Source organism: Rhinolophus hipposideros, assembly GCF_964194185.1.
Source record: "Rhinolophus hipposideros genome assembly, chromosome: 1".
In the NCBI taxonomy this organism is placed as follows: domain Eukaryota; kingdom Metazoa; phylum Chordata; class Mammalia; order Chiroptera; family Rhinolophidae; genus Rhinolophus; species Rhinolophus hipposideros.
In genome coordinates, this window is record NC_138047.1 from 105,387,975 (window position 1) to 105,414,563 (window position 26,589).

The 26,589-nt window shown below is 43.2% G+C and overlaps 1 protein-coding gene across 2 annotated transcripts in view; it reads left to right on the top strand.

Moving 5' to 3' along the window:
• CLNK (cytokine dependent hematopoietic cell linker) overlaps nucleotides 1-26,589 on the top strand; it is a 157,931-nt gene that overhangs the window by 30,692 nt on the left and 100,650 nt on the right. The window contains exons 1-2 of one of the 2 annotated variants that reach the window (XM_081046550.1): nucleotides 110-326; nucleotides 13,500-13,552. In XM_081046550.1, coding sequence (XP_080902676.1) covers nucleotides 13,542-13,552 — 11 coding nt within the window. In that variant the 5' untranslated portion in view covers nucleotides 110-326; nucleotides 13,500-13,541. Of the gene's footprint in view, nucleotides 1-109; nucleotides 327-13,499; nucleotides 13,553-26,589 lie in introns of those variants that run through there. The other variant, XM_081046549.1, reaches the window with a different exon arrangement.

Sequence of the window (26,589 nt, forward strand, 5' to 3'; positions counted from 1 at the left end):
GGACACCGAGTGTCTTTAAGGACACCCTGTGATTGGGAGCCCTGAGCCTCCTACGGCTTCATTTATTGCATTGCAACTAGAGAAGAGGAAGTCCCACATGCACACGATCACACCACCCTAGGTCTGTGGCTGCATTTCACAGGAAACCAAACCTAAAACGGACCTGGAAGGAGCTGTCTGCTGAAGGACACTGCTTAGCATTAAGAAGAATTCAACCCACGGCCTTACGGATTACCAGCTCCTGGAATTCGTGATGCCACCACCAGTCCCCACGCAGGAGACCAACAGCTCAGCACGGGACTTTTCGCGCTCCTCACACTGTTCAGGTAAACTCAGGTGGCCAGCTCTACGTGAGTGGTCGTCTCACGGTCATAAATGATCATTAGGAAAGAGCTGACACCAAACAAAAAGGGTTTTTTCTAACGTGGGATGCTAAACCTCCTGTAAATCATTGAACAGCACTTAAAAAGCCAGCTCCCATAACTCATTTTTCACAGGTCCTTTCGTTCTGCTGGAAGAGAGCCTCAAGATACCTACCTATAAAGCATTAAAAGACTAAATGTTTCCAATCTTCTCTTCTTGGAGCTGAGACTCCCTGACCGTTTGCTACAAGAATCCGAAGGCCAGGCCAGTTGCTGGCTTTCTTGTCTCACCTCGTTAGGACAGCCCCCTAGAACAGCAGCCTCGATTCAAAGTAGGTCACGGAGAGTAGAAGTTAACTCCTGGAGCCCTGTGTAGATACGGGAGGTGCCAAAACAATGTATACACATGACTTGCATTCCCCTTGTGTTATCGGTATATATTGAGTACTACAATTTTAATACCGTTTTTGCCTTTCTTAAAACATGTATACATATTTTTTGGCACCCTCTGTATATTTGTTTAATTTTCTAAATTGAAATGGTTTTCTTTCTGCTTTGGTAAGACTTTAGAATCAAGCAGACCATGCTTTCACTCACAGGAACAAGAAACTCAAGTGAGAGCAAAGTTGGGGTGCAATGCTCACCTCTAAGGGTGCCAGGAGACATTTCTGCCAGGTTCTTCTTGGAGAGATCAAACAAATAATAAACTAGAGTGAGATAGAAAAAAAAATGAGTGTCATCAAAGTAGCTATTCTTTAAAAGATATTGATGTAGAACTTTATCCTGATTTTGTTATTCTGTGTTAATGTCACTAATCTGATTATCCTCTTTGTCTGTATTGTGGCACAGCCCCTCAATGGTGGTGCTTGTTTGGACTTCCAGGGGGCCACTCAAACCACAGGGAATAGTTATTTCTAAAATCAGGAGGACAATGGTAGGTCGGGCTAATTGGAGTCCTATCAGAAACGACACAGCTTCAGAAGTCCTCTGAGAAACTTAAATTAAAATGGGCCCTAGAAAAGCAGGAAGGGTGACTAGCATTTATAACTCTGCCTCTTGCCAGCCAGTCACTATGCATCAAAGTCACTGAATTCCCTACCCCCAACCTTGAGAGTTAGGTACTGTTTTCCCTGATTTATAGATGAGGAACTTGGGTGGCCAAGTAAATGTTCAAGGTTGGCCCGTCTCTAATGTCATAACAGAATTCAAAACTACAATGATTTGCCCCTGAGTTGACTGACAGGGACAATGGCCAGTTCCTTTGCAGCTTCAGAGAGTTCATCCCTGAATCTGATCCTGCCGTCATCTTTCACACCAGCCATCTTAATGGTGAACTTTCTCTTTCTTCTCTCCAAAGAGCTTTCTCAGATGACTCTATGAACAAGGCTATTCTAAAACCAAAGGTCATAGTTTTCTGTACCATCGGCCCAGCTCTGGCCTTAACACCAGGAAATCCTGTTTCTAGCTCACTTTGCCAAGACTCAGGGGCTGTCTTCGAAAGACTGTAAAATTTCATATCTGACCAAGTTGTTCAGGATCTAAAACTCTGCCAACGGGACCAGGCATGTTACTTTACCTCCTGTGCTTCTCCATCCCTGCATCTTTATAATGGATTCATAACATGTGTGTTGAAAACTATTTAGCCTCGATAATATATTTATATTAAATGAAATATGGTACACACTTAACACTTAGTATGTGCTCAACAAATATAGGCTCTTTCTCCATGGCTCTCCTTTCCTCGCCCAAAATCAGCTCTGGTCTTATTCCTAACACAAGCCACAATCACCATGGAACTTATCCATACAGAGAAATGTATGAATAGTTTAATAGACTCATTAGAGTATAGTTATACTCGTATACCACAGTTGCATAGCCTTGTACAATCTACAGCACTTTTGGACACATTTTCTTTTTTAATGATCTTAACAACTTAATGAAGTTGGCAGAGCAATATCAGGTCACTTAAAAGATGTTGAAACTGAGTCTCAGAGGAATTGATGAGGATGGGTAGCATGGAGACACGGAAAGAGAGGAGGCTTTGAGATCAGTCAAATCTGAATACGAATGTAGTGTGTCTTTGGCTAAGTGGCTTAAACTTCTCTGAACTTCAGTTAGTGGTTGGTAGTGTTCTGTAATTTGAAACTGGGTAGAATAATACTTTTTGTGGGTTGCTATGAGGATGAGAGTGAATACACTGTATGTATTCACACACAGTGTCTGACAGTCTGACAGGCAAGAGACATTCAGGAAATGGGTCAACGGCAGCTGTGCACTATTGCTGCCAAGGTCACACGGTGAGTAGCGGAGCTGGAGCTGGAAGTAACCTTTGTGAATGCCACCACGTAGAGCGGTTATATTCACCATCACAGGAAATTGCCAAGGTCTACCCAAACTTGAGTTCTGGAGAGTTGTGCCAGGCTATGACCACCTGTCCTAGCATGAGAGAGATAGAATGTTCAAAGGGGTTAAATTATTAAACAGAGATAAGTAGTTTAATCTAAATTAGGTTTAAGATCTTTCACAGATTGAACCAAAATTCCCAGTGATTTTGCAAAGTAAGTTATTAATAAGACTGAGAAATATCAGGTTGTATCAGTCAAATATGAGTAGTTAATAAAGAAAAACAACCATGAATAAGAAAATTGTGGAAAACAGCCATCATGGAAATACTTTTGTGGTTTTTGGATTTGGGGTTTCGTTGTTGTTGTTGTTGTTGTTGTTGTTGTTGTTGTTGTTGTTGTTACTTTTGTAGACAGAATACATTGGGAATCATCATCACGATTATTCAGCTTAAGCTTAACCATGTCTCCCAAATAGCAATGACTGGTAGATTGTCATTTGAGTGCCAGATATGTGCTGAACAATAAACACTCATTGCTTCTCATTTTCTTAAGTAAGTATACTTATTCTTACTCTATAGAAGAGGATACTGAGGGTCAGAGAGACTCCATACATTGTCCATTTCACACAGGGAATAAGAGGGAAAGACAGAAAGAAGACCCAGGTCTACCAGAATCCCAACTTCCTGCTCTTTGCACGGCGCTCCATCAGTGGTCTGCTGGATATATCCAGAGTCAGAATCACAGCATCACTTTCCTTCAAACTAACCAGCACTTTAGGACTCCCTGATATACCATAAGCAATACCAAAATATGTGAGTTTGGCTTTTGTATTTCATTGGTGATGCAAATGGAAACATTGTTTCCCAAACACCATTGCATGAGAAATGCAATCCCACCATGTTAAAAGGCACTGTGCATCACTGTTTTCTATATGAACTAAGGTGAGCCAAAAGGTCTAGACACAACATGGAAATTCAATATCCGTGTGTTTGAGGGCACAGCCTTTAATTATGGTGAGTTCTTGGTTAAATTTACCATGAGACTAAGATGAAAATGGCTTACAGCCCAAGCTCAAACTTGAGAGGGTTGATTGAGCCTTTGTGGAGCCCCTCGGGACCCACATTTAGTCATCAGCTTTGCAGATTTGGAAGGCTAATTTCATCCAAGGCACTCAGAATTGATGGGACTCAGGGGTATTGTCTCACTCTGGCATTCTGGTCCATACAGCCATGTTCTGTGACTTTGTTCATTTGTTAAGAGTATGATATACTCAAGTTGTAAGTTCCCTTCCAGGAAGCAAATCTACACAACAAACAAAATAACTGTCAGGAGGTAGCTTGGTGAACACCAAGTCAGAGCTGTGTCTTTGCAATAGCTGGATTCATCAAACTATGGATGGTCTGATGTCTAGATAGGCACCCAGAAGTGAGTCTGCCCCATGACTACTTATGGATATTCATAGATCAGGTCACTTTATTTCCGGGCAAGTCTAGGGATCTGCTGACCAGCTCTATCTCTCTGGACATTCCTAGAGAACACCTCCACACTCTGCTTACCCCAAACTCCTACTTCTGTTCCCAAGTTCTTTGTACTACACCATTCCATCCAGTCTTTGAGAAATAGATATTCTGTGTTGGAATTCAGAATGCTACTTTCTCGCAGAATAATTTCAGGCAAGTTATTTAACCTTTCAGAACCTCAAGCTATCCTTCATAATATGGAATTGCAATGCCTACCTTCTAGATTTGTGGTGAGAAATGAGATGCAGTACATGGAGATTGCTTATTATAGTGTCTAGCAATCGTGAAGGGCAAAGTAAACGTCCGTGTCTACATAATCACAGTTAGCACAATTATCAGGAGTTTATTTTACCTTCAGACAAACCATCATGTGATTTTTGGCCTTTTTTCTCTTTTTAAGAATTTGGACCTACAGAAGTTCTATTTTAAGGAGATTTCTACAGAAAGCTAATCTCATCATTTTTGTGTTTATTTTAATCGCTTATCTATCAAAGCCTTGGTGGCATCATACAATTCCCCAAACAAACCAATCTTCTCAAAATATTAAGACTTAATGAGAAATGATAGAAATTCCTTTAGAACAATTTCCTTGCCAATTTTGTATCCTCAGTGCCCCTCGTGGGTACTGACACGTAGAAATTGCTCAATAATTAATTATTGTTGAACTATACTTGCATAACAATTTAGAGTTTACAACATACTTTCACTTCTGTGATCTCATTAGGTCTTCAAGGGAGGGTGCTTGTATCCCCATTTTTTGGAGTAGAGATACTGAGACTCAAGTAGTACAATTCAGCATACCAGGGCATAAAGACCTGCCTCCCTTACATCTTGCTAGGGGAGTAATCCTGAATAAAAGAGGGGACAAAGAAAGAGTTAATTAGATGGAGGAAGTGCAATTCAGGAGTCCAGTTCTAAATGCACTTGAAGTTACAGATTAGGTGATGATTTCATCTGAATTCATACTGTGCATTTGTTCACTCGGTACATTTGGTCCAAGAATACACACTGAACAAAATGACGGAATTGTTTAATATTGAACAACCTGAGTCATTTGGATTGCTGCCTTACAATAGAATCTAAATGAAACAGGATGTCCTACAGAGGCTTCTGGCATTCCATAAATGGTATGACTAATTATCATTACCATTAATTACATCACTCTTAGTCCAGTCTTGATTAGATTACCTGGCTTTTCTTGCCCCTTCTTTGGATTTTCAGTTTCTCTTAAACTTCTTTGAGACCGTTCTTCTGATAAAACAGCTCCTCAGAAAATGACTAGAATACAGCAGGCGCTCAGCAAATGACTGTTAAAAAATGACGGTGCTTTCACCAATGGGCCTGTGATGTTTGAGATGCCCATGGGAGGTAGGACTGGCCTGTAAGTAGTCATACACACTCACACTCACACACACATCTCAATCCCTGAATCTCAGTTCCTTTCTTTTCCCTCAAATGTGCCCTCAGTACTGCCTCAAAGGATTATCAATCAGCGGAGAATCCGTCACAGCTGGGAATGGCCTGGCAGTGCCCACCCCAGCAGCGTGATTCTGCCATCATTCAGGAGAGCCAAAGGAAAGTAGGGGCAAGGTAAAATTTCAATAGGAAAGAGAAAGATAGACAGGAAGAAAAGAAGGAAGGAAGGAAGGAAGAAAGGAAGGAAGGAAGGAAGGAAGGAAGGAAGGAAGGAAGGAAGGAAGGAAGGAAGGAAAGAAGGAAGGGAAGGAAGGAAGGAAAGAAAGGAAGACCTATTGAGGCTCTTGATAATCTTGCTACTTTTTTGCTACAGTCTCATTTTATCTGAACAATAAAATAGCTTGACTGATAAAAGTGCAGAAAGAATGAAGAAAGGAAAGAGGAGAAGGAAAATTAAGGAGGAAAGAAGGGAGGACAGCGGGAAGAAAGGAATATAAGAAAACAAAAAGAGTGAATGAGAAAAGGAGAGGCTAAAGGGATGATTTGCTGCAAAATGGAACAAAAGGGGAGAGAAAAAAATCTTACCACAGAAGGAAGGGAGATTTTCAGCAAGAGAAACAGAGATGGCTTTTAAAAACAAAACACACCAGGAGTAATAAATTCCAAAACTGGAGATTGCATCTGTTCATTAAGGGTTTTTTTCAAAATCATTTAAAATAAAGAGTGAATGCACACACACTTTGCCTTGAGATATACTTAAGGGAAGTTATTTGTTACCAAGACAGTTGCAAAATCTTTAAAAAAAAAAAAAATGCCCATACATAAAAGCAGAAAAACTAGGAGAGCAATCTCTCTCTTATATTCCTCAAAAAAAAAAAAAAAAAAAAAACAACAATAAAAATCCATTTGACTTGAAATGCCTCCATTCATTGGAAATCCAATAAAATTAAATGTCATATATAATTCCATTTAGCTGATTGCCCTGACCAGTGTATGCAATTAGAAATCCAATCAGCATATACCTTTTTCTAAGTGAGAGCATCTCCAAAATGTAACTGTCTTATTTTGATACAAAAGTAGAAGAAAATTATGTATAATTGTGACCAAATTAATAAATAGCTACATCTGAGAAACCTTGGTTCCAACTTGTTTACTCAAATTCATGCACGCGTGTGTTTCTCTCTCTCTCTCTCTGTCTCTCTCTCTCTCTCTCAATCTGTCCCTCTTCGCCAAATACACACACATTATTTCCTCCCTCAGCTCCAAATAACATCCATCATTTTGGACATGCTGGATGTGACTTGTAGAGAGAACCAGACGTATGTTGTATGTATGTTCTATTCAGTCCTCCTCTTGTTTTCCTGTTTTAATGAGGAAAAGCACCATCCCGCCTTGGCCCAGTGTGAGTGGCACAATTACCTCGGACCTTCCCGACTGACTTTAATATTCTCTTCAGCAATTTGTAGTTTGCTTCCAGTAACTTCCTCTGTCTGTTGGGGTACATTGTCATTACTAGAATGATGATTCCTAAACTTTGAAATAAACAGAAGCTAGCCTTTTTATAAGCATTATCTTCGAGGAATAAGTCAGAAATGTTGGCGAGCACAAATATCTCTTTACTATAAAAGCCTTGTTTTTCCTTCATGAAATATTAATATCAGATCAGGTGAAATGCAGCAGAAATATTTATGAATAAATTTCTCTTTGTGAGCTCAGTTTGGTAGCACCGGTGAACCCTCAGTGGAAAACAAGAGTTCCCCAGGATAACCAGGAAATGTGATGGGTTGCTTTACATATTTCCAATTGTTTAAACTGTTTATGATACCATCAGGGTATTAATTATTTTCTGATTAAGATCAGCACCCAAATCCAGTCTATTCATAAAACATGTCTCGTCATCCTAACACATTCACTGAGACGACAGGACAGTGACAAGTTCAGAAGCAGCCATACTGGCTTTAACACCCAAATCTAATACACATTCTTTGGAAATATTAAGCACATGCCCAAACTGTAGAATCTTGTTTCCTTTATTTTAGTTTTCTGAAATATGTGTTTTAACCATGAAATCCATTATCATTACAAGGTATTTTTCAACCCACAAAGTAATCAGGTGTAACCATCGGGATCATCATCTTCCAAACGGTGGAATTATTTGGCCAAAATGGATGGTTGGGCCAGGAACCACTTTTCTCTCAGCCCCCAGCCATGCTGTACACGTCACTCACATGGCCCTCATCCCACCTGGACACGAATGAAGTGAGCCTTATGGGGACGCGACATAGGATAGAGCAGTGTTTCTCAAACTGGGGTTCGTTTTGGACTCCCAAGGAGCTCCAGCTCCTTAGGGATCTGTAAATCCCATGGGAACTCTACATTAAAATGCAAGCATAGATTTCTAAGCCAAACAAAATTAATTACAAGCGTATTCTGGCTCTTTCCCCTATGCGTTAGAGCCTGGTATAGTCCGTCAATTTTCGTGCCCTGGTTGGCATGTATGATTCGATTCTCATTGGGGTCTAACTTGTAATGCAGTTGGCGTTTCCCCTTGTTGCAGAAATAAACAGGCACCGTGGAAAGAGGTGGCCTCTCCCAGTGCATCCCCAACAGCCCAGGGTCACCTCCTGCCCTGTCCTCCCTGACCCGGGGCCCATGCAGGCCGGGCTCGGTCTCTCTTGAACCCCCGGGGTACTTCTGCCAGTGTCCCCACGGCAGAGCCAACAATGGACTTGCTTTATTCGCAGCAAGTGCCCTGCTGTGCCTGACAGATGGCACCTGAGCTTCACTTCCACAGCAAAAGCCATGCTTAGGCTTTATTTCTGTGGCCAACTAGGAAGGCAAGCTAACATAAATGCGAAAGCGAATGAGATCTCCCCCATGGCTGGGGCACCACAGCCTCTCAAAGTCCCTGAATAAGGCAAGAAAGGCAAGCAGCCAACAATTTTCTTTTCTCTTAGACAGTATCTAGATCTGGAAGCCCCTTGAAGGAAGACCTGGAGGCCTGGGGGGCTCCTAACCTGGAAGTGATACCCCCCTCGGGTGATCATGCCCCAGGTAGGGGTCAGATAGGGGTCAGAGGTACTTCCAAGGAGCTTGGTAAAGGAGCTGGAGGGACCTCTTCCACTGACCCCACAGGGAGCCTCGTGGATTCCCTCTGGGGGTGACTTCCTCTGCATGTCAATAGGAGCTTTCGTTCCACGGGTATTACAGATACATACCTAACCTTACTCGTTACAATCACAGCACTATACAGAAAACACGCAAGTGCTATGTATGAGGACTGAGCCTTGCTCTGTGTTCTCTACATCCTAATATCCATATGGCGCCCAGTATGCAGTAGCTCCTCAATAAATGTTCACGGCGCCCATGGACAAATTCTACCTTGGATGACAGGCGCATCAGTTCATTAAGGGCTTTTTCAAAATCATTTAAAATAAGAAGTGAATGCACACACATTGCCCTGAGATACTTAAGGGAAGTTTTTTGGGGTTTTACTCACTCATCGCCTGTAGACAAGATTGAGAGAAGTGGATGCGTGGTGAGATCAGAAGTCGTTCCCACTCTCATCTACGTCACAAATGTTTGGGTGTGGTGGGTTTTCCTTAAACATTTCATTGAATTTTAACTCAGAAATAACCAAATGTATGGAGGATTCTTTATAGCAGTGGCAGTCCATTGAGGATGAGCTTGGGACACCAAGGCAAATGGAATGTGGTTATTTGGCACTTCCCCTAAGAATGAAAAAACGTCAGTGAACGGAACTGGGCAGATGGAGTTGAAAAGGACTGATGCCCTTAGGTCCACTTCCTTCTGCCTTACTGCCTGTTAAAATACCTCCAGCATTTATATATATGATATATATGATATATATATATATCATATATATCATATATTTATATCATACCTGGGCTCCATCCAAGAACAACTGAGTCAAACTTTCTAGAACATCAGTACTTCTTAAAGCTCCCCAGTGAATTCTGAAGGGCAGACGGGTATGAGATATCAAGTTTACCCGACTGCTGGTCATGAACATTAGGTAAGCTCTTCTTATTTCTGGAGCCTAAAACCTCAGAGGTACATAGGGCACCTCATTACTCTTTAAGTTCAAGCTAATGTTCATCACTATTTCTTCATATCTTAGAAATCGTATGTTCTCATGTAATCCTCACAAGAGCCCTACCAGAGAGCCCCACTTTACAGATAAGCAAACTGAGGCTCAGAGCAAGTAGCTAGTGGTCCAAACACATAACAAAAACACATCAAGGCCAATGGTTTGCAGCTCCAGCCTATTCCACATGCGATGTAGAGAGGGTTACTTAATGTCTGTGAATGTCGGTTTGGTTTTGTAGAACATCAGAATGACAACAAGGGGCCTATGCAGTTACTGGGGTAGGGACAGAGGACATGTAACAGTCCAATGTTCATTCCATTCTTTCTGACAATAACACACATCAGAAAGGAAAGGGCATTGTCCTTTCTACAGTATATATTACCTTTGTAAAACGTCTGGATGTGAAATTCTGTCTGAGTCACCACACCTCGTTCTCGCCACATCCTTTACAAAACGACTAAGATCTGATAAGCAAGACGATGGTGCTCTCAGATGGGTCTCAGACATACCGGGCCAAGTAAAGTGTTCTTTGCCTTGAAGAGCGCCATCCATGCTGTTGTGCTGATGACACCACTTGGCTGACTCATACTCTCATGTGGGTCACTGAGACCCCACGTTCTGCTTTTTAAATGCCAGAAAAGTTCAGCCTCTCCTCATGACATTTTAAAATTCTCTTGATACATAGATTGCTCACATCTCTCAAAAGCATCTAGTAAAATATCTTTCTTTCAATTTGTATTAAAAATTTTTAAATACAAGACTAAGGAGTGCTGTTGTCGCCAATGAGATAATTTGCAAAGGCTTTAGTGCAAAGCAGAAGTCAAAGCTTTTGTCCCCCTTTCCCCCCCTCCACCCCTGATGTCCTGTGCGTTAGTACTTTGGCACAGCCTTGTCCAGTTTTGCTCCACGAAGGAATTAGAGCAGACAGTGCAATGTAAGAAACATAGTAATATATTTCCAACTTCTCATAACCATTTTCATCACCAAATATGAATGGATTGGAGTTTTTTAAGTGGAACATTTTTATGGAATCTTTGAGCTGGAAGAGACGTATTGGGACCAATGGGCTCATTCTACAGGTGGAAAAACAGAGGCCCAGAGCATTCCATTGCCTAGTTGAAGGCTATCCAGTGGGTGGCAGGGGCAGGTCCAGAAAACAGGTCCCCTGACCACCTCCCCTGGCCTCTGATCAAGGCTTGAAGTTTTGAGGGGACTGTCCTGTACCCCGTGATTCCTTCACTCTGAACATAAGAGCTGGTCAAGACCCAGGCACAGAGGGACCCTCCATACAGACAGACTCACTTATCCCCTTCTGTGCTGCTTCAACACTGCTGACAAATGTGTTCAAGGGAATAAAGTGACTACATAATAAGACATTCAGTGTCAGATGCTCCTGAACTGGGAACGGGGGAGGCAAATGTGTCCTTATCACCATAATCAAGTAATTTAATCCCTCTAAATATTAAATATATATATCATATATATTCACTGATATATCATATATATATCAGTGTCAATAACCCTAGATACCCAGTTATAACATGACAAAGTTAGAGGAACTTGCAAACTTTGTTTTGTTATACGAGTAATTATGTATCCACAGTTCCATAACGTTTTATAGCGTGAGGCATTTTCCTATGCATGAGCTTATTTTACACTGCAAACAATACCGTAAAAGAAAGGTACAGATGCTACCATTTATAAATGAGGAGAGACCAAGTGTTCCTCCAACAGCTAGTGAATGGCAGCTCTGGAACCAAACAGAGTTCCTGCAATTCCAGCCCAGGACTCTTCTAGTATTTGATGTGCATTGTGTGTATTGTGTCGACTAAGGTTCAAGTTCTCCTCACCACCATGGAAAGACAGCTCCCAAAGGAGGCCATGAACTAGCAATCCAGAGAGGACAGCTGGTCAGTGAGAGCCTACCGGCTGCCTCCCTTCCTCTGCTGTCAGTCATTGACCTAGAAGCACAAGATGGGGTGTGTGGCTATGGGCTGACACACAGGATACTTGAGGACCTGGAGCTGCGTCCTAGTTCTTTAGCAACTTTCCTGCAGTTACTCATCCAAGATCATACAGCTCAAGTTCAAATGCCACCTGTTGGCATGCACGGTCTTTGACAATTGGAATCCAATGGACCTTCCCCAGTTCTTTTCCACATTTTATCAATATCTAAGCTGCTGAGCTGTGTGGTCTCACGAAGCTAAGCAAAGCTCTCTGGCACACTATGCACTGTAACACCTTCACACCATTGCACAGGGCACTCTGTTTGCCCAGGCACGTTCCCTAATTCTGAGCCTAGAGGTACAGACTGACTCTGCAAGACCCAGCTCGAGTAAGTACTATTTCCTTTATGAAGATTCCCCCGGCGCTCCAAGGCAGAGTTCACATTTCCTTGGTTTCATTTTATGTGCATCTGCTTTTACAAAGCACTTTGACAACAGCCATCATACACAGATGCGGATGGATGGCTGGATGGATGGATGGCTGGCTGGCTGGCTGGCTGGCTGGCTGGCTGGCTGGCTGGCTGGATGGATGGATGGATGGATGGATGGATGGATGGATGGATGGATGGATGGCAGGCACAATGAATTAAAAGTGTTTTAAGCGCAGTTAGGTGCCACATGGTGACTGGCTAGGAGGTAGAATTTCTGAGTCCTTTGAATCTGGTCTTTCACTGCAGCTGGGTGATCTCCGGCACATAGTTTAACCTGCATGAGCCTTGTTCCCTTTAACTGTGGAATCTGCTCTCTACCTCGCTGCACTCTGCAGGGAGCCCCAGGAGGCTGATGGATAGAAACCATGTCCCTGACTCCTCACCCCAGCTTCCTGTTGAGCTTGATCCAGGGGGTGCAGCAGCAGAAGATTCAGGGCCAAGGGAAGTGAGCGGGGGTTTTTATTCTATGCACCACAGCTCCTCCCTCTCTGCAGGTCCCTCAACTGGAAGCCACAGTCCTCTTTCCAGCAGCCCTGTCCCTGGGTCCCAGTGCCTCCCTGCCCACCTCCAGAACCAGGCTTGGTCCTTCACTGTCCTTTGTGTATTCCCTACACCCTGTCCACCCCTCTGAAGTGGTCTCTTTATTAAACTCTTCTGAGGGTACCTAATTAGGGGATATCCCCTGTTTCTGCTGGAACCCTAACTCATACAGTGGGCCCCAGGGTCTTCGTGTAGATTAAATGTGATCGTTGATGTAACGCCCTCATTGACCACTCCCAGGGTCTCCACTGCTAATTTACACAGTACATGGGGCTAATGATCTCTCCTACGTGGGTGAATACAAGCCAAATAAAATGCCGCATTCACGTGAAGCAGTATACAAATGTAACTCCCAATAAATATTTCATGGCAAAGTCACACTTTGAAAGGAAAAGCATCCCTTCTCCCACACGCACAGATGCCCCAGAGCACAGCCAGCTGAGCAGGGCTAACGGGCCCAGGTGCCCAGGGGAAGCACACAATTGCACACCAGGGAAAACCAGGCTCCGGATAGGTCTGCTCCACTCCCCGGGGCAGATGGAATGAATGTTGACAGAAAGAGGACAGCCTGTCAGAGAAGAACTCGCCCACCCCCACCCCACTCCAGAAATAAACCAGTTGTTGACCTGGATTGATTGATTCTCTTTCCGTTGTCTCCCCTAAGCCGGCCCCTGTATCCCATTTTAACAAGAAGTGACAGTAGCAAGTTCACCAGAATTAAAACATGATGTGTGAGGTCCACTAATGGGTTTGCTTTTGTTTCCACAGGCTGAGCTGAAGATCCCTCTTATTTGCCGGGTGCCAAGAACTATGAAGAGACAGTAAGTACCTTTGTGTGGCTGTGAGTCTGAACCTCCCAGTGGGGGCAGAAGTCCGATCCTAGAATACAGACTAAGGAATTATGCTAATGTGCCCCTCCTGGGAAAGTCGTTTCTAGTGTCACGGCCCGCGCCTGAGAGGCCAGGTTGAGGATGTATGCATTGGGGATCAGTGTATACCTTTCCCAGTAACAGCATGTTTTGGGGAACAGGTCATTTGTCACCCAGCACAGGTGTGTGGTTGGAGCAGGGACAAGATACCCCAGCACCAGAATGCCCGAATACCATCCATCATTTCATACCCCGATGAATAAAGGTAGAACTAAAAGAACAGTGGTTTGCACACTTGTTCCCACAGCAGAGGACCTGGGATCCAACCTTTTCCTTGTGGAACCCCCAGAGTGGGTGATGCGGTCAGTTTAGGATTTGCAAAAGTAGGCCTGATCCAGCAAAAAAATCCATCCCGTTCCTGACGTCTATGAAAATAGTTAAAAGATAGCAGACCTCCATGTTTTAAGAAATATTTATGATGAAAAAAAAAGACCTTTAAATTGAGAAGATTTGGTGTACTAATTTTAAAATCAGTCTACTTCTCTTGCTTTATTTTGTCAACTGGGAAGCTAGCACTGTTAATCTCCTCTGTGCAAAACGAGAAGCAGAGTGGTTGTGTGAGAAGAAAAAAACGTGAGTTCTAGAGTCAGGCAGACCTAGGGGAAGTCCTGCCCTGTCATTTGATAGCTGTACGATATTCGAGAGGTTAGCTAACCCTCTGGATCTTGGAGATGTTACTTTCCTCCCTCTGCAAAACAGGAGCTGGCCCCGGGGAGGAGGACTGCCTGGTCACATCCCAAAGGGAGCCTGAGGACGGCACAGGGAGACCAGATGACACCTGGGCCCCACTGGTGGGCACTGGGTGTAGGGTTGGTGTCCAGGGTGACACGGAGGCAGCAGCCCCAGCCTCACGATTGCCCCAGGTGCCCATAGGTGTCGAGGTAGGGCGGCCTGACACACAGCCAGCTCATTGGATGCAGAGGCTGGATCTGCTGCTTTTCCTCTTGCTATGAGAGGGTGAGGGGTCTCCCTGGTATGCCGTCACAGCCAGGCTCCTCGCCTGACCCAGAATCTAACATATGGGGCATTTCCTCCATCTGAGGGTCCGGACCCCTTCTCCTCTTTGAGCTTCAGTGGGCCTGGAGGGCTCTGAACATCAGCTGCCTTGTCTCGGTGACTTGTCTCTGATGGCACAGACAGTGGTGACGGAGCTGGGGCTGGAATCCAGGTCTGTCTGACTCCAAATGCAGTGCTCCTTCTACTTATCCCACCACTGAGGGAAACCAAGGAGGCTAGTGTCAATCAGAGAGCTGGCTGATCTGGGGACGCATGGTGAAGAGTATGAATTCTCAGACCCAGGGTTGTAATCAGCAGTGAATGTGGCAGACAGAAGCTTCATCAAAAGCTAAATAAATGGTCTGTGGTGGTGGAGTAACTGGCAAGACAAGTGTGTCAGCTTCCTGGAGCCACCATAACAAATGACCACAAACGGGGGCGCTTCAAACAGCCAAAAGTGTATTCTTCCACAGTTCTGGGGCTAGAAGTCTGAAACTGGGGTATGGGCAGGCCCATGCCCCCTTCTAAGGCTCGAGAGGAGCACCCTGCCTGCCTCCTCCGGCTTCTGCTGGCTGCAGGGGTTCCCTGGCTTGTGGCTGTGTCACTCCCATGTCTGCCTCTGTCTTCACGTGGCTTCCTCCTCTGTGTCTGTGCCTTCCCCTCTTCCTGTCTCAGCTCTCCCTCTCCTTTCTCTCATAAGGGCATTCATCACTGGTTACCGACCTGGATAACCCAGGATGATTTCTTCTCAAGATTTGTAATATAATTCCATCAGCAAAGAGCCCTTTTCCACGTAAGGTCACAGTCACCAGTTCTAGACATTTGGACATAGATGGATTTTAGGGTCACCATTCAACCCACTAAAGGAGGCGTTGTTTTCAGACCCCTCTCTGGGGGCAACGTGGGGTTTCTTTGCCAGTTGGCAAGATTTGTTATGAGCTTCCCTGTGGCTTTCTGGTTGCGAGTTCCAGACTTCAGACACGGCTTGAAGACACTATTTCTCTCGGTGACCCCACCCTGTGACAGTGGTCTCCTCTATAAAGAAGACAGGTGTCTCTCCTTCATGAGGACTCCAGGTAGCTTTGGTTTGCAGCCGACAGTTTGCCTCTTAACAATTGCTTCTCATCCCACTTTCCAAAGGGTAATTTTATGATTTTGGCATTAGAGTCATGACAGATATGAAGCTGCCAATATGTAGAGCAGAGGACAGACCACGTCATCATATCTTTGTAAACATTAGATATTTTTCTCTGGGGAGGAGCCAACGTGGAACCCACACATTCTGTTCTCTCATGCCTCAACATGAGGACGCCGCCTTGTTAAATTAGTCTTCTTTCCAGAAGCTGAGGGCATCCTTCTCCTCCCTCAATCCTATCAGTTCCAACGTCTTCCCCACTCTTTCCTCCTACACAGCTTCAGATCAGCTAATCCACATGGCATTGCGCCTGACCTGGCCTGGAACCCCCGCTTTCTGAGGGTAAGCACTACAGTTAGCACCCCTGCCTTCAACCTCAGGGAGCGACTTCATTTTGATTTGCAGGAATTAATAAGTGCAAATCCCACAGCGTCTTGGGGGAAACAAGAAGCAGAAATTTGGACATCCTGAGGTCAGAGTCTTGTACACAGCATAGCAGTCAGTGTGGCTGCCTTCCTGGTTACCCAGAAGACATTACGAACCAACTCCCGGGCCAGCCAGGCCCATCCATGGGTGCTATTAAAGTCTCAACACTAGGATTCAGCTTTCTGGATGGCTGGTAATTAAACAGCTACAAGCTGTGAGAGAATACAGCCAAGAGGCAGGGCAAGAATTTGCCAGGGGTTATAGATGCGGCCAGTGGTACCTTTGCAGGAGCAACAGGTGTGTTTGGCCCTGGGGCTCATGAAGATAGGCAGTGGTGGGGGCGTTTTAAGATAGCCTTCCTTCTCTCTTAACGGCAGAATTGCCAGCTGGTGGTGGAACTAGCGGATTTAACTGGCTTACTGCCACTTGGGAAACTTCCAGCTGAACAAACATGTCTCCTACAGACTGTCCACAAGGTTGGACTTTTCATGATTATGGCCTTTAAAAATGTCACCAAGAATGAAAAAGGCTGTAACTTATTTTAATATTTTAGTTTATTGTTACCATACAGGTAACATATATTCATTGTAGAAATTTAAAAAATACAAAGAAAAACTACCGATGGAACCACTGAAAAGAGGTCAGCACTATTGGATACTTCCTTTTAGACTTTATTTTGTTTTTGAACTTTACTATTTTCTATGTTATAGGAAAACTATTTTCCTATGTTATAAAGTCATTTTTATAGTTATGCAATTCTCCCATCATTTAGGCATCTCATATTTTATATTCTTCCACTATTGGAAAACAACAAAACCCATGAGTTACTTTGACAAGCTTTATTAATACAATCATGTCCCAATGTTAAGATGCTGTGTTTTATTACCTGGCAATAAGAAAATCAAACACCCCAAGCAGTTTTATAAGCCAGACCAGTGTTTGGAGAACCTGACTCACCGTGACAGTTTATCATGATCGCATGGTATTTATTATGTAAATGTGCAGAGAAATTACAACTAAGATCCAGTATGTTGTTGGTTCATGGAGGCCAAACCACTAGCCACTTGCTCATTCTGCCTTAGGTATACCCAACACTCCTCCCCACGCCAAGGTAAGATACAGGAAGACAGGAAAGGTGACTTCATGAAAACCTTTGTCATGCCCAAATGCAACTGATACCAAGAGGTAAAAAGATTTCCATAGTTTGGGATGGATGTGATTTGAGGCCAATATTAGGAAGTCCTGGAAAATGGATCCATACGAAAGAGCAAAGGGGATTGGCTAGAGGCCTGGCTGCCTGGAATTTCAGAATTCCTGGTGAAGAGAGACCAGGTCACAGACGAGCAAAGCAGTTTAGATCACAGGCCAACTATCAAGTAGCAAACTTATGAGTGTCTCCTGCATGGTTCTCCAATTTTGCCTTCCCTTCTCCATTATTTTTCGGAGGAAGGGATATTTTTTAAGATATATATTTTAACAGCTTCAAAAAATTGTGGTGAGCTCATCCAACAAAGGAGGGATTAAAATCAACCATTTATTTAGCTCCCATGGTGAGGAGGCCAAATACTTCCGTGATGAAGAGTGTGGGAACTGATGGGTATGTCAGTTCTGCCACTTACCAGCTATGACATTTTAGACACTTAGATAGCCTCTCTGAGCTTCGTTTTCTTTATTTATGAAATGGAAATAGCACTAGTAATATCTCAAAGGGTTGTTGAGAAGACTAAGTGATAATGACTGCAGGATGTTCAGCTCTGTGTCTGGCATACAGGGGCTTTGCATAGATGTTGTAGCAGAATGCACTCTGTAAAGATGGCCACAACAATACCCCCCATCCCATATGCTCAAGTGCAGTGTGACCTGGACACATTCACAGGTGAATCTATTTCTCCACCTCCTTGAACTTGTGTGGGCCTGTGACAGTACTGACCAATGGAATATAACAGAAGGGACACTGCCAAATCTGGACAGAGGCTTTAGCAGCCAGGCAGCTCTGCTCCCTCCCTTTGGAAGCCAGCTTCCCTCAGTCTTGAGTTATGACCGCCATGTTCTGAGAAACCCAAGGCACATGGAGAAACCGTGGGTTAACAATCCCATGGAAAGACAGGGAAGCTGAGGGACACTAGGCACGAAACAAGAGAGTCAAAAGCCATCTTGGGCACTCAGCCTGGTCCAGCTTGGAGATAACCATCTGAATGTACTAGCACAAGACAACCTGAGAAGGAACCACAGCTGAGAACCACGAGAGATCAAAATGAATCGCTATTCCTCAGACTCTGCTTTGGAGCAATGTGTTATGCAGCAAGAGATGATTAGAACATATATTGTCTGCTATTTTTATCATCATCTCAGTTTTTATTTCATGCAGGACCTTTGCTGTTAGATATTCAGTATACAACTTAGGGGTCCTTGTGACTTGATATCACCTTGAAGGACATTCGTTCTAATGGGCAAGCAGGGTGCCAATAAGGGGTTCTTTGTGCAAAGTGCTGAGGGGACACAGGGGCATGAGTGGCTATTCTCCCTGGGGGCAAATCTTGGGGAAGGGCATGGTGGTATTGGAAGAGACATTCTCACAGAGGAGGTGACAGCTGAGCTGAGCTTAGGGCGCAACGGGGTGTGGCATAGCAGCAAATGGAAGAAAGAGCAGGCATAGACCTTCTTACGTAACTATCATGGCTGGAATAACTATCAGGACTTAACAGAAAGGAGACCATTAAATTGGCTGATAATTGGAATTTTGTTGCTTAAAAGCTGATTCTATGTAATTGGAGAGATCGTTTCTTGACGACTCATGATGGATGGTGGAATTTTATTTCCCATATCTCTTTATCAGCGGGGAAATGAAGGAGCTGCGATCGGTAATCAGAAGGAGGATGAAGGCCTGAATTTGGGTTGCAGTGATTAAAATCCCACGTTGAAGGGATGGCTTTTGCTGCCCTGAAACGTTGCCTTTGGAAAGGCGGCACTTAGAGGCGTGTGTTGCCATTGTAGTTTGTTTGAACACAAGTTTCCTGCATAATGAAAATTCTGCATCTAGGTCAGCTTCTGTGGGCTTTTCTAAGGATTCTATCAGCAAAGATCCAAGAAATTTTATGAGAAAGAAACATGAAGTTTCTGCCATCTTGGGCCAGGTTTTATTTTCTCCCATTGCTTTAAATATTGATTAGAAACAAAAGAATAATCATACAATATGCATAAGGTGAAAAAGAACAATAAAATAGTTCCGATATGGGGGCTCGTTCTCAGTTTTTAAAAATTACCATTGTTTTTGAGGTTTCCTTCACCTTTCTGTGATCACAGCTCCTCACCCCCACAGGGAACAGCTGTCCTGAATTTTGTGTTAATCATTCACCTCCCCCCCTTTTATTTTCCATTTTACCATATCTGTTTGTGTCATTAAAAATGATTTGGTTGGTTTTGTTTGTTTTTTTGAACTTTGGGCCAAGAGAATCGTACTACAGGGGATAGTTTGCACCCAAATGACCTGAGTTTTGAGAACTGGTTTCACCAGTTATGAGCTGGGAGAATTTCAGCAAGTTAGTAAATGTCACTGTGCCTGCTTTTGCAACTGCAAAATGGAAATAATAATAGTGTCTGTTTCGTGGTGTTCTGGTGAAGATTACGTGAGCTCATTCATGTAAAGCATTCGTAACAGTGCCTGGAACTGCGTGCATTCTATGAGGATCAGCCATCACCATTCTACAATCTGCATTATGACTGCCCCGATTTACATTCCAAAGATAACCCATGCTATTGTGCATAGCCATAACTCCTTCAGTTTCATGGCTAAATAATATCTCCTTGTGTGTATATCATGCTGTTTGTTTATCCACTGTCCGGCCAGTAGACGTTCAGGTTGTTTTCCAGACTTTGCTTACACCGCCAGTGCTGCTAAGAACATTCTAGTTTGTGTCTTGGAGCCTAATTCAAGAGCCTCTGAAATTCCTGGAGCACAGCTGTGCATACTTCCAAGTTTTCTAGACAACGTCTCAGCTTCCAAAGCCACCAGACCATTTTGCACTCCCACCTGTGTGTGTAAGTGATCCAGTAGCTTCACAACCGTGACAACCCTCGTTCCTGGCAGTTTAAATTCTTACCAGACCGATGGGTGGTTTTAATTTACCTCTTGTTGGCTGTAGATGCACTTAGCCATCGTTTAAGATACTCATTAGCCGTTACGTCTTCTCACACAGAGCTGTTCAAATCTTTTGCCCACTTTTCTGCCATGTTTATTTTTTTTTCTGTTTCATATTGATTTGTATGAGTTATTTATTTATTCTGTACACTTTAATCAGTTTGTGACTCGGGCTTTCCTTCTCTTTTGATGTTTTCTTTGGGTGATCATAAGTTTAAGGCAGCTGAGCATGTGAAACTTTTCTGTATGATGTGTTGATTATGTGTTGATTTTGTGTATTGTTTAAAGAAACTTTCCTTACCCTGAGATCATTAAGATAGCTTCCTTGTACTGAATTCCAAACACCATAAAGTTTGACTTTGACTTTTAGGCCTTCAATCAGCCTGGAGTTGATTAATCTGTGTGTGATATTACGTAGGGACGATCATGGGTTTTTACACAGATAAACAATTTGCTCAGCATCATATAGCAAAAAGTCTACACTGACCTGCAGTGTCAGCTGTGTCATAAAGCAAGTTTTCCTGTACAGAAGGACCTTTTTCTGGGCTTTCTCTTCTGTGCCATGATTACAATATGTACCACATGTTAAGTACACACCTAATTAGTATAACTATAACAATTCACGGTGATATCCTGGAATTTACATCCCCGGGCTTGTACTTCATCAGTGAATTGCCTCTACTTTTGTCTCTGGGTTCACACCTTTAGTTAAATGTTGGGCTCTCTTTGAGAAGTCCTTACTTTTATCAGCAATTGATTGATTATAAAATAAGTGGATTTTTGTTAACTGTTTCCTATGGAAGTTTTAGTCAGGTCATCTTGTTCATTCTGCTGCAAAACATAAAAGACATTCTCCCCCGTGGCATTCTTTTTAATTACACTTTGATAAAATTTTAATTAAAAAATAGAATTTAAACATTTCCATGTTGTCAGTTTCATCAATGACGCTCTTATTTTTATGTAAAGAAAAGTAGCCCATCCCTAGGACTGGTGTTTTCTTTGTTTAGTGCGATTCATCGAAGTTTTACAAATACTCATTCAATGAACGTGAATTAAACTCTTATTACATGGCAGACTTTGTGCTGCTCATGTTTGTTATCTCATTAGATTTAATCTTCAGAGATAAAGGATTGAAGGGTTAGCCTGTACATTATAATGACAAGACTGTGTCAGACCCCATCTGTGCAAAGCTCTAGTTGCTTGTCGTGTGTCTAGCAATGTTAATAGACCCACGTACATACTACCAGTTAATCTTTATATGCAGGAATGAGCAGACAAATAAATAAACATGGCAATAAATAAATCTAAAATATATGAACAGCCTTATATGCTGTTATGGAATGATTATGGAGTTTGGGCTCCGATATGGGCTATGCCAGTGAAGATTAGAAGCCTGGATTACCTCATGGGATAAAAAGAGGGATTAAACGAGACAATGTTTGTAAGAACCATCTATGTAGATCACTCCTCCCTCTTAATCAATCAAGTTATCTTTGGGAATTTATCAGCTGTGAGACCTTAAAGAGGTTACTGACCTATGTGTGCCTCAGTTTCTTTTTCTATACAATGTAGATAATATTAAAAATAACACTGATCTTCTTAAGTTGTCCTGACTACAAAATTACTTAAGATAGAGAGAGTGCTTAGGAAATTATCTTGAACATAGTAAGCCTTCATAGATTTGAGCTATTCTCAGCAGTTATTGTCTTAATTTCAGAGAAAACCTAAAAGGTACTAACCTTTTTAGTATGAGACTTTTTGAAATTGTTTTCTCTGATTGTAAAATAGAAACACATTTATGTAAAACACAAAGATAAATCAGAAAGCTACAGAAAAAGTAAAAGCAACCCAAATGGCACTCATATTAAAGATCACTGTATCATTTTAGATATAGAAATCTCTAAATGTTAGCAGTGATCTCTACATGGGGGATTAGGGTGATTTTTAAATTTATGTGGGTATATAATGTTGATATAAATAAATATAGAGATAACTATAGGTATATTCAAACTATATAAGCATCTGTAGATATACCCAATTACTCCTTACAATTTGTTCACCAAAATAGTTTCACTGTTCAGTGTCCAAATTAAGACTTGAGTCGGTGCAATCCTTTATTCTTTCTTCATTCATATGTTAATTCCACATCTATTCATTATGTGCATGCGTTCATCCGTTTAGTTCCCTCATGCAAGGCCCTTGGCTGACTGCTGGGGCCCAAACTTAACAATCCCGTGGAGCCAGTAGAACAATGGGCCAGTGAGCAAGCAGTTTCTAACCAATGATACACAGCAAGGGCTAGAAGAAAGAGAAGGGTAATGCAGGAGCAGGGGAGTGAGGGTGCCTACGTTGATCCAGGGAGAAGGTTCCGGTGAGAGGTGGAGACATTAAGTGAGAATCACAGAAAGTATTCTTCAGAGCTTGTATTGAAGACAAGTCGGAGTTTTCCAGGTATGCATAAAAGGAAAATTCATTCCAAGCATAAGAATGCTTAGGGAGGTCTGGAAAACAGGCTTCTTTCTGTGTCAGGGATGGCCAGTCACTGGTTCTGTCTCCCAGGAAGCCAGAACTGCCTTATTTGAGGGATGAACCTCAGGGCATTAGCTGAGGCTATTAGATAGAACCCATTGCACCTCTCACTCTTAGGGAAACGCTGCTGATACTGCCAGGTTGAAGGTGGGAGGTGTTTGACATACCTTCAAGAGGATTTGTGTTAGTACTGAGCTGCTTTGTTTTCTCAAGCTTTGGCACTAGGATTCTAGGAGACCAGAACAATGGCTCAGAACCAGAAAGCCTGATGCCTTATCCTCTCTCTGCCGCTCACAAGCTCTTTAAACCCAGGTAGACCTTCACTCTGTGAGTCTTGGACTCCTTATCTAGAAAAGGAAGGACAATAGGACCATTTTTATCCACCATCTTTCATAGGCCAGATGCTTGAAATGGCAGCAGGGTTTGATTGTGAAGATAGAGAGCTATGGCTGCTCTAAGAAGAGATTATGTGAAGAGAGATTAAGCCTTAAGATCAACCTCAGTTCCAATCTTTCCTCCATCACTTGATAGATAAGGGTTACATGACATATGTATGTAGAGTACATGGGAAATGCCTGGCATTGATTGCCTCTTAATTTTTAGTATTTTTAACTTGGAGACATAAAACAGTAAGCTCCCAAGCATTTAGTGACATTTGAGACTCATAAATTGCCCATTTTCCTCATGTATAAAGCAGAGTCTCTCTCATAAGATTGCGGTCCCATGATGTCCCTTGAGATAATACGTGGGGAAAGTCTTAATCAGTTTAAGGGGACCAAAAGGATATGACATCTCATTACATGGTAATTTGTACAATGAGATGTATTGCTAAGATCAGTAACAAGGTGAGGAACCTGTCCTGTAACACCAGCTTGCAAGTGAGATAGAGAACATAGCAGGACAAGTGGGTGTAGCGGAATGAGCCCCGGCTTAGACTCTGGAACCCCAGGTTTCCATTCAGAATCTGAGCTGTGCTGGTCTTTTGAAGATCAGAGCAGGACTGTCAGAGCAGGAGCTTGTCTGGGCTTTAGGGCAGCTAACATGTCTGTTCATCATCCTTGCGTTGCTATCACCTGGAATGCGTCTCATATGGGTCAGCTGTTACAGTTAACCACCCGCTCTGTGAAATGGAGATTATAATACCTATCTTTCACAATTGTAGGATAGACAGGAAATTCCTCACCTAGGACAAAGCAGCTGCTTGTTAGAGAGTACTTCTCTCCCTGTCCTGCTGATAAAAGGCTCACTTCTACATAGATGGATTTCATATGGTTCTTTCCTAGTAGTCCCCACAGAGAGCTCAGCAGTACGTCCATAAACCAAGTGCTCTTCCAATTTCCAAAAGGCTCTGTCTTAAATTGTTATCACCATCTCCTTCTCCTCCCCCTTTGTCTTCTCCTCCTTCTTCACTGGAATTAATAACAAACGAAAGAAAACAACGTTTCTGCTAATAACACTCAAGTTCTGAAGGGGACAGATGTCTACCTATTTTCCAGCCCTAAAAAAAAACATTTCAAATTCATAATCCACCAGCTCAGATGCCTGATATAAAATAATCAGACAGCAGAATGGAGGGGAAGACTTTGAAGGCTCTTCCACAAGCCTGAGACTGAAACTATAGTTGCTAAGTTCCCACTTTTCACCAAAGCGTCACAGAGGGAAACGGTTGAGAAAGGGAATAACCTCTTAATGGACAGCAAGGTTTTCAGTGGTACATTCAAGGCCAGCCTAGGACAAGCCATGTCTCCCATGCATCACACAGACCCGGGACCTACACAGCAGGTATTGACAAAGCCCCTGCCCGAGGAGCCACGCAAAGACAATACCACATGGGGAATCCTAGGGATGATGTGTAAACAGTGCTCAGGGATGGCAGTAAAAGGGCTGTAGGAAAATCTTCCTGAGGATAGGGAGGGAGGTCCAGGGTAGCTGCCCTGACGACATTTTTCTTCACTGTAGTCTTGGCGACAAGAATCTTAGTTCAGCAATTTCTTCATGTGGCCAAACCCAGGGCCTTGTAAGTGAGGCTGGGATGGACCCAGTTCCTGTAGAAACAACTGCATAAAGTTGATCCTAGTGGGCAATAAACAGTTCGGAATGATGGTTTCAACATTGGCTATTGGGCTCCCGTGTCACAGTTTTATTTGCCCATAGAAATACTCAGAGTTTTCCGTATAGGGAAAAGGAGAAAGCGAGGAGGAGGAGGCAGCCTTCCTCCATCGCACTAGGAAGGTTCGGAGGACACAGGTCCTCTCCAGCTTGAGCCCAGCAATGCTGGTGGGAAGTAACGCTCCCTGCACAGAAGCACGTAGGTTGGTGGCTGACTTCTGTCCGCTCCATTTCTGTCTTCCACAGGCCAGGTTCACTGGCAGTGAGGAACTTCTTCCTGACAAAGTGATTTGCCTTCGTACATCTGCTCTAACACTGATAACATATCCTGGGAACTCATCACTGGACCACTTCACTTTGCCCCTCAAGTCTTGGGTCTATTTCCCGAGCTGACACATAAGTGCACAGACTGTCTCTTCTTCCAAAGCTCTCTGGCTATAAAAATAAACCTTAACCTTGCAGAGTTCAGCCTTTAATTTGCTTTGGGTTTTGTTTTGTTTTGGTTTGTTAAGCATTAAAGTTAGCAGAAATTCAATTCGAATTTGAAAATTTCAAAACGGCTATCTATATGCACAACTCGTGTGTGTGTGTGTGTGTGTGTGTCTACATGTGTGTCATTTTTAAAGTGCCCAATTTATACCTGGTGTAATCATGCCATAGGATCATCCTAAGGATTAAATGAGGATTAAATATATTATTGTCTCCAAAGTTAGAATATGGAAACTCAACTATATCTGACTTAAGCCCTTGTGTCACTTCCACTTAACCATGCTGATTTATAAGGTTTCTACCCTCAGAAAGGAAAGGAATTGATATTTCAAGAGGCACATAGAGTCTTAGAACAATAGAGCTAAAAGCTCCCTTGTAGCACATTGATTCACTTTGCAGACATTTAGTGGACTCTGTCTTAGAGCCTGGGCACTGACTAGACACTGGAGACGGCGTGATGAACGCGCTGCCCATCATCTCGTCAGTGTGTTTCACCTCCCATCGTTAGCTGTTAGAGGCAGCAATGCTGTGAGAGAGGACAGACACAGGTTGCCTGGCGTCGGGGAGAAGACCACCTACCTCAGGCTGGAGCAGGGGCCCAGAGAGGATGGGGACCAGGGAAACTTCCTTTTGGAGGAAGTTTCTTCTTTCACTATTCTCCCCTCTCCCTTTTATGACCTGAGGTGTTGCCGCACTATTCACAATTGTCAAGATACAGAAACATCCTGAATGTTCCTTGACAGAGGAATGCATAAAGACAATGAATGGTAAATACATATTACTCACCACAATCACCTCTACAGAAAGCTTTGGCATAGTTTGGACTCTATCCCAAGGGCAAAAGGGAATCCATCGGAGTGAAAATGGTATCTGCCGTTTACTTTCCACTCCATGTAAATTCTTGTTGCTGCTGAAGCCATGCTGAGCCCTTGGTGCAGACCCAGATTTAGTCAGTGACCCAGACTTTAGGACCCACCGGGGTTGTCTCTGTCTCCTCTGGGTCTTCTGCTCCAACCTGCATAACTTCAGAAATGCTATTGCAAGTACTCATGCCCCTATGCCAGCCCCCCTTTCCGGGGGCCCTGTGAAACCCCGCTCGGTGAGCCC